Below are 9,115 nucleotides of genomic sequence, written 5' to 3'. Positions count from 1 at the left end.
GAAGCAGTTTTTGAATTTCTTGCTGACAAAGTAGAGGATAATGGGGTTTATGCAGGAGTTGACTGTTGCAAGGTTGATACTAAGGTAATTCATGACCAACAGGAAACTGAAAATAGATGAAAGATTGATTACTAGTATGATCAAGGAGCACCACAGATGCCTTTTTGGATGCTATTTCAATATTACAACCACAGAATCATGTGTCAGAGTTGTTCTACCACTAACTCACTTTAGCAGCTCACAGCGCATCGGATCATTTGGGTAGTAAAACACTTTTTTAAGGATCCTGCCGAGGTGCAGTGGGAACCAGCAGAGGGCAAATATAAGGACAAGGCAGAAAACAGCTTTGGCCACCTCCCTTCTCTGCAGAGAGAAACAACAGAAAATACGCTTCACAATCAGTGGAGAGATGACAAAGTTTGTGTTACAGGTTAGAACTGGGGAATAAACACTGTTTACTGAGCTGATGCATCCTCATTTTACTCACACACAAAGTTGCCTGAGATGATAAAGACACATCAAATGTTTACGTGCTTTTAATTGGCTAAACACCCAACATAATAAGGATTTGTTAGATGTTAGGGATGTGGTATTTTTCAGAAGTGTACTCCAACCTGTTTGAGATGCTCACTGAGAGCTATCCGAAGGCTGCCTTTCCTGTGGTTGAGCATCTCGCAGGCCATCAGAGTGTAGAAGACTGCAGTTAATGTCAGTGGTACACAAAAGTAGAAGCCAAACAGCCACCAGTCCTTTGCATTTGTGTAGAACTACAGAGACAAGCAAGTGTGAAGTGCTCAATTACTGTGAAACTGAAATAAATGCACAAATGACTCCCTGACCCTGTAGATATTGAGCTATTCTGAGTCATACATTTTCACCTACTCCAATGACTTCCCCCACACAAATCCTCTATGCTGTCCTATCCTCTTTCCACAAAAGCCCACCACCTTCCTGGCCCTGATTTAATTCAGACCGAACAAAAGTAAACTTTGGTGAGAACATCTATTAAAGAGAAAATGTGCTATTTCATTGCTATTAAATAATGCTGTTAAGAGGTGTAGGCTTTGTATTGCTGATATTTAAGTCCAATTACTCCAGCTTTGTACATATGGAATAGATACACACATGTGGCTCAGCCTGAGGCCCCAGACTTCAGGACACGGTAAATACACTTGGCCTGTAATCAATTACCTGTATGTGCTTCAATGGCATGAAAAAGGCCACGGTCACTAGAAGAGGGTAAGTAGACCTAGTTTATTTTTCTGAAGTGATACTCCAACCACATACTCCTTTTAGCATCAAATGCTCATCTCCTGACTTTAAAGGGGAATTTGGACATAGTGGCAGCTCCTTAAATATCACTGGGCTGTATTCAAATTTTCCTGTTTCTGATTATTTGTGGGCCAAGCAGGACATACTGCAGGTGACTAATTTTAATTGAGCTAATGCTCTAAATATATGTGCCATGTGTTCCATACACTGCAAGCGCTGATGGAACTTTTCATGTTATTTTTGCTCATCTATGCCCCTTGACTTTAGATAAAGCTGTGAGAGAAGTTTCTGTTTTGCCCCTGTTTGCACTTTCATTCTAAATAATTCTGTTGCAGGTGAGTTTTATATTGGAATAGTCCAGTAATGTTTTGTCTCTGTATAACAAATTCAGCAGCTCATCCGTGTAATTGCTCCATATAGCACATCATGGCCTAAATGCATGCAAAACAACAAAGCACAACTGCTATTTTCTTACTCAACAAAAGGGTGATAGCATACCTTCATGAAGTCAGTCTTGGGGTTAAGCATGCAGGAGCGCAGGGTTTTGTTTCCATAGGGGAAGGGGACTATGTCAAAGACAATAGCCTCCGGCACTGCCAGGATGAGTGATAGCACCCAAATAGAGATAATCTCAATGACTGTGAACCGAGGGATGCCCACCCCCTGCACTCTGCTCCACGATGCCACAGCCCTGTACCTGTGACACAGGAAAGTGCACAAAGTTAACTGTGTACCCTGAGGACTACGTTGATGTCCCTGGTCTTTTGAAAGGTAACACTTTGTAGTTTATTATTAAACACAAGTATTTCCCCTGTTGCTGCAGCATGACAACGTTTTGATGACACATTGTACAGTGTGGTGCTGCCAGAGCTCGATTAGCCTCCTCTATATACATATCATAAATATATTTTATGCAGTCTGGCCTTTCTTCAGTTGAGTTTGTCTTCGCCATGTTGTAATGTTGTTGTCTTTGTACTCATGCAAGTGCACTGAACTAACTTTGGACCGTAGAGCTGCCAGAAATCCATCCAAGCGGTCGGGAAGCAGATTGTTGGTCATTTGGGCCATTAAACAGCGGCGGTGTTACACCGAAATTTGTGACCTGTCAGATTTTGCCACCACAGGGGTGCTATTGCACATTTTTACATCAACAGTGAGCCAGAAGAAGAGCGTGTGCATAAATGGTTTTAAACATATCAAACTGATTAAATTGTTACAAATATGAGTAGAGTTATTGCAGGAAATATTATGGTATAGTACTAAAATTGAAATAATAAGATATAAAATAAAATATATTATTTCCATGTTATGAAAAAGAAAATTCAGTTTATTAATTTAAAAAGAGTCTGCAGTAGTTCATTTGCTGCTATGTACTTAAATAGAAATCAGTGAAGTGCTGTGTCTCCCCGACTACCAAAGCTAACAACATTTTCTTTATGCATGTCAGCACACTAAACACACCAAAATGCTCAGTCAGCAAAGAATTTCAAAATACTAAGAATTAATGTAAAGAGATGATCCATTCTTTATTTAAAATCTCTCATATTTATATTTTAGCGAAGCCTCCAGACAGACAGGTCCATGTTGGCAGAAAGGTCTGTTTGTTGGCTTGTGTTCCCCTGCACCTACTTGTTTGCTCGTTTGTTTCATTAATGGAAATCACTTGTTGAAATGTTTTAGTAAAATCTTGCATCAAGATTTTATGGCAAAAACAATATATTTTTCATGACACATTTGAATTTCTCTGTTGAACAACATGGCAGCATTTATATTTTACTAAGTGGTAATATATTCACCTTTTCCTCTGCCTCCAAAATTGAAAGGATACAAACAATGCTGAAGTACTTTCATAATACTCATAAACAATGATATGCTACACATTGGATTAGCATTTGTTGGATATGTGTAAAATTATGTGTGTTGACATATCAACTGTCTTTACATGCTTGATAGAATAAATCAAATCAAAATCAAAATTTTCTGCTCTTGAATTCAGCTATACAGCACTGCAGCACGCCTTTCTCTCATAATAGAGGACATTAAATATGCCTGCCTAGTTGAACCGTGGAGCCAATTCAGAACAGGCAAGCCGGCCTCTTAGCTCTAAAGTTGTGTTTAGTGCATAAAATGAGATGACACTGAGCTTCAGCTCTTCATAATTTATTCATCAGAGAATTTCTATTAAGGCACTATTAAAAAGCACTTGTCAGTGTACTTGCTATGAAGAAAAAGGTTTTAATATTGACATCATAGTGTTCCCATATTATGTTGAATGTAAAATAGTTCCATTGAAGAATTAAAGAACTTCTTTAGAAAATAACTTATTACATAAGATTTGAAAACTGAAGGAGCAAAAAAGCTGAGCATAAAGATGACTAACCCTAAGGAAGATACATCAGTAGTAGTGACCTTAGGATTCTCCTAATTAAACTTTTTAAAAAACTCTCTGGAACACTGTGCTTCTACACAGATATGATGTTGACTTTACAAGACTATGTAACTTTAGCGCTGCTTTTCAGAATGTCTCAATGGAATGATCAAAACACAAGTAGGCAGTGTTGGAAGAAGTACTGCAGTCCTTTACTTAAGCAAAAGTAGTAGTACCACAGTGCAAGTAAAAGTCCTGCATTCAAAAGTAAAAGTACTCATTATGCACAATGGCACATTTCACATTAATGTATATTCTATTATTGGATTGTAATTATTGATACATTATTGTGTTCATCACATTAACGTTGGACCTTGTAAAGGTGCAACTAACTACCTTATACTTTAACTACTTTTACATTAACTACTTTATACCTTATACTATAAATACTGCAGGGTAGCTTGTGACGTTCCCACGAAGGATCGATAAAGTTTAGTGATTATATTGTATTTTGTTTTATTCATGTGACTGAGAAGTTAGCAAATATGTGAATTGCAGTAAAAAGTGCAATACTCACCTCTTAAATATAGTGAAGCCCAAGTATGAAATAGCAAGAAAGGGAAATACTCAAGTAAAGTACAAATACCTCAAAAATGTACTTAAGTGCAGAACTTGAGTAAAGGTACTTAGTTACTTTAACCACTGCAAATAGAACATTCTTTATAAGAACAAGAAACAGTTAGGAAGTTAAAAACCGACTTTAAATGTAGATTATATCAGACACGACAGCACAAATGCAGCATGGAGCAGTGTGGAGTGTGATGGCACTGACCTGTCCACGCTGAGGGCACACAGGTTGAGAACAGTGATGCCCACAGAGGCTTTCTGCAGGAAGGGCAGAAGCTTACACAAACACTGGCCGACAATGTTGTCGTCAAACGGCCAGTGTGACGCCAGGAGCTGATAGAAAAAAGGCATAATTTTGAGATCAGTACAGATCTCAAAGGATTTAAAGAACAACATTTATTATCCAACATTCATCACATCATGCACATTAATATACATTTTCTTAAGATCATTGTTTAGATTAGTTGATGATCAGTACAAAAGAAGTGATTTTAATTTAGTAATTATGTCTTTATGAATTTTTAGGGAGCTGACTATTAATCTCTCTTTGGCAACTGAATCAATGCAAACCACCATTTACATCTATTTATGGAAATTCTACTGTGGATGGAAACACATCAAGGAACTCTCAATGTCATCTTAACCTCAGAACGAGTGCAGTCTGATATGGACCATATGGAGCTCATTAAGCATCAGATAAAACTTTCCACAACTTTTGCTAAACCCTCACATTTCCTGTAAACATAATACCTGGCAACACTGAGAACTAAACTTGAATAACACCTCACCTTGCCATCATTAGTATTAAAGTGCCATTTCTACAAACACTTATAATATTACTTCCTTTGGTTAATTAAAGGGCACATGAGCAGAGACCATTGTTATGCCTTCAAAGTGGTCTTGGCACTTTTCCTTCATACAGTAGGACCCACCCTGCACAGAATCATTTTCTCAAAGGCGAAGCCAAACAAAGGAGTTCATGGTTCTTCTTGGCCCTTTATTGTTTACGTGTGCAGCTTAAGTTTCCCAGGAGCTCAGAAGAGCTGATTATTTTTGGAAATGTAGCCCCAACAACGTGAATGGGGGCTTCAGTATGGTTTCAACATTGCACATGTGGCTCTTTCTTTGTTTCTGCAGAAACTACTCCCCCTAGTAAGACGTTTGTTTCCTTTTTGCACATGTTGTTGAAACAACAAAGTCACTGTGTCCTCAAAGTCCCAAGTTAATTTTAATCAGGTGTCCTCCTCATTTTTCAGTCATAAAATGACGTTCCAGAAGGCATTCGAAAGATCAGGAGTGATCGCTTCAGTCTTGAGTATTTTACAAAGGATGATGTTGTTAACAGGAACCAAAAGAATAATTTATCATCATTAAAAACACTTCATGTCTTAAAGGCATAATTTATAGTCCAAGTGTAAATAAGAGTCATCCTGTCACCAGTAATAATAACACAGTTGCCTGATTGATTAAGGTCTTTCCAATGCACTAAAACTCATGAAACAACTGTCTTGAAGCTCCTTTTTAGACATGCGCTGGAACCCTCAAATTATCTAGACATTACCCGGGGGAGCTGTAGGTGAAAACGCAAATGTCTGAGTTAATTGACCCATACTTTAAGCGGACTTTATCCTGCATACTGCATAGTACAAAGTGCGTGTTATTTTTAGGTCAGCCAGAATGAGCCCGCGTGAAAAAACAACAGCGTGTAGTCTGTAGCGTTCTCACGGAGCCAGTATGGGGGTAGTGATGTGAACGGCTTGAAACCGGAAGAATACAAACATCGAATGGCGAAGAAAAGAGGTCATTTACAGTGAACATGCCAATGAAAATATTTAACAGGAGACACGATGAGATTCAGGAATCTCAGTCGTTAAGAACTATGGTCGTTAGACAACTGTAAGGTTTGGCAAGAGACTCGGTTGTTTATGACCAAATGACAAACGAGCTACGTGACTGCATCATGTCCTACTTCCTGTGCGCTCTACCCAGCCCCCTGCATAACAAGAACACTTCGTCTTGCGTGCTACATGTGTGAAAGGGTTACTCTGGACAAAGTCCAGGCCTGATTTGTCTGGACATTGTCTAGAGTTCATGTATGAAAATGGCTTTATTAGACAAATATTATTAATATTTTCTAATCGTGTTCAGGCTTGTGTTCGTAAACACAGGATTAAAATAAATAAACTATCATGTACATACTAATTAAGTACAGTATAAGTCAGTTATATATGTAAATAATATTTAGCTGAAAACCTTTTGAATGGGGATTTAGTGAAGAACAGAGCTAAAAACTCCACAAGTGGTTTACCACTTGAGTAAGTCTGAATTTATTTTTAACAATAAAGCCTCTAGATAAGGGTCAGTGACTATTGCTGCAGATCAGCACAAGGCCACTGGTTTGTGTGACTACAGTCTTGCTCCTGGGTTTATTTAAGCCAGTCCTTCCCCTCGTCCTCTCATGACTAATTTGCCCACACAAGGAAGATAACAGTGTCTGACTGATTAACCTTTCCTGTCTATGTGCACACTCCTTTACATGCCTTTCCCACTTCCCACCTTTTCCAATCTGTAATATTCCACTTTATCTCTGCACATCACCTCCCTTATTGCTGTATTTCATCAACACAGAGACCTCTTACTCGGCAGCTTGGCTGTAAATGACTTTAGGAGTTAAACATGCACCAATAGACTAGAAACACTACCTTGTATACATGGATGGGTATAGCAATGAAAATGTAGATAAGGTCACCCAGTGCCAGGCTGGCAATGAGAGCATTGGGCCCATTTCTCATGCACTTGTGCTGGTAAATAATCCTCAGAAGGGTGGTGTTGCCGACCAGGCCGACCACAAACACTATAACAGAAATCACGGTGTTGATGTACTTAAAATAGTGGTTGATAGTCGTTTCTTGTTCACACGTTGGAAGTATCAGGGTCTTCATGACAGTTTTATTTGTAGAGCCAGATCCCACAGCTTGTGCGTCAGCCTCTTGGGCCCTTGGGTGAAGACTGGGCCCCATGCTGGGACTGACGGTGCTGTAGAATTCCTGAGCCTGGAGGGTGGAGTGGACGGGAAAGCCTTGGAGGGAGTCCTTCCCTGCTTCAGCTCTGTTTACCTGGCACATTCCTCTGGCCACCATACAGGCCATTAGCACCAACATAGGCACAGCTGGGGTGCCCATTATGGAATACAGTCAGTGCTTTGATTACGCTGATTAAAAGCCTGTCCTGATATATCGCTGGTGAGAAAAGAAAAACAAATAAGGAAGGAAAATTTGTTATTTTTCAGGTGACACCACTTACAGTAAGAAAAAAAAATCCAGCACCCATTTAATCATTTTGTCTCCACTTTAAATCTAAGCAAAGTGGAATATTATCTGTCATTTACCAGAAAATCTGACAGTACTACTGTCCCTTTCAAATGCTCTGAAGAAGTTTAACAAAATTCTTCAAGACTTCAAAAAGATTTGGCAAAGGGGGCACAGATGCTGGATGTCAGGGCTAGTTACATTCAGACAGGAAGGATGAGGAATCGGCAGAGTACAGTGGGCAGAAGGAGCAGTTTGTGTCGGTAATGTTGCAGCTACCCAACAAGGCTTTATGTCTGCTTGTGCTGGTTTGACAAGGAGCCCTGTCTTTGACTTTGCAACTGAATGGTGTTTTTAGTTTTGCATGCTCCCTGTTTCTAGTTCGAAAGGTTTAAACATATAGTTAGAAAACAAAAAGCATTTTTAACCATGAAAGAAGTGCTGCAGGGCTGAGTATCAGTCAGCTGTGCAAAACAAACACAGAGGTTAAATTAAAAGTCAGATCAAGATCCACATCCACAAAAAATATATACTTTGGATACTTAGCTCGTTATTATTTATAGATGCCTTTACAGCCTTTTAACAGGAAACTTTCTGGACAAAATTTGAATAACTCATTGCACAAGATTCCTGGTAAAGAGCAGATAAAATTTCAAACTGTCAGATTGATAGTGAAGCCCTTTTCATCACATCACAGTACAGGCAACTCTTATAGCCCAGAGTTCCTCCTGTTCAAAGTCCCAGCTGTCATCGAGTACACAAAGAACTATTTAGCAATCAGCCCTTCAAGTAGCATCACTGTTTAGCATCAGCGCGACACTGCAGGGATCTGTGACAGCATGCAAACCGCTCTATCCATAAATAATAAATACATTTGGTTTTCACCTACCGCTTCTAAAATGTCTGCCTGGCCCCCTTGGAAACCGTCAGACAAACTATCGGCTGAAGCCCCTAGACATCTGTATCACATCACATGAGTAATTAACGCACTATCAAAGCTGCACCGTATCCCACTTGGTTTGAGCAATGCACCCGTCTGCTCTGAGGTGCCTTTGCATTATGGCTCAGAGTTTCCTGTGGAGAGTTTGGAGTATGTCTGAGTGTGCGTGTGCTCCAGTGTGTGTGAGGTTGTGTGTATCTCTGACTGTGTGTGTGTGTGTGTGTGTGTCAGAGCACCATTTAGACACACACTTTGACTGGGTGGGATAGTAAATCTCCACCTCCCTTCGGTAACAGACTGGGCCCCCTTTGGAACCCCCCCGCCTTCAGAGGCACCGCCTGCTGACAGTCTTCTCCAAGACACAGCAGCACACACACATATACATTAACATGTGCAAGGGTAGGGGCATCTGGGAGCCCAAAGCCCCTTCAGGCTGCCCCTTTCCTTAAATCCCTTCATACCTTTTCTTTCAATCCCTCTCTGGCTCACATTATGTCTACATGCAATGGTTTCTTCACACAAAAGGAAGCAGAGATTTTACTGGAGGGAGGAAGGCACAAGGAAGTCGGGGTCCATTTTGTGCTGTTATGTTTCTTACAG

General features: G+C 39.9%; 1 protein-coding gene across 1 annotated transcript in view; it reads right to left on the bottom strand.

The window, feature by feature from the left end:
• ednraa (endothelin receptor type Aa) overlaps nucleotides 1-8,667 on the bottom strand; it is a 12,863-nt gene extending 4,196 nt beyond the window's left edge. The window contains exons 1-7 of the mRNA XM_020591837.1: nucleotides 8,465-8,667; nucleotides 6,970-7,506; nucleotides 4,473-4,600; nucleotides 1,771-1,969; nucleotides 615-767; nucleotides 230-363; nucleotides 1-106 (exon numbers count right to left, since the gene is read on the bottom strand). Coding sequence (XP_020447493.1) covers nucleotides 1-106; nucleotides 230-363; nucleotides 615-767; nucleotides 1,771-1,969; nucleotides 4,473-4,600; nucleotides 6,970-7,449 — 1,200 coding nt within the window. The 5' untranslated portion in view covers nucleotides 7,450-7,506; nucleotides 8,465-8,667. The remainder of the gene's footprint in view (nucleotides 107-229; nucleotides 364-614; nucleotides 768-1,770; nucleotides 1,970-4,472; nucleotides 4,601-6,969; nucleotides 7,507-8,464) is intronic.
• Between the last annotated feature and the right edge of the window lie 448 nt (nucleotides 8,668-9,115).

This window comes from Monopterus albus, unplaced genomic scaffold, assembly GCF_001952655.1.
Source record: "Monopterus albus unplaced genomic scaffold, M_albus_1.0 scaffold15.1, whole genome shotgun sequence".
NCBI classification, from domain to species: domain Eukaryota; kingdom Metazoa; phylum Chordata; class Actinopteri; order Synbranchiformes; family Synbranchidae; genus Monopterus; species Monopterus albus.
The sequence above is the reverse complement of the archived record's forward strand: the minus strand, read 5'-3'. Positions and strand labels throughout refer to the sequence as shown.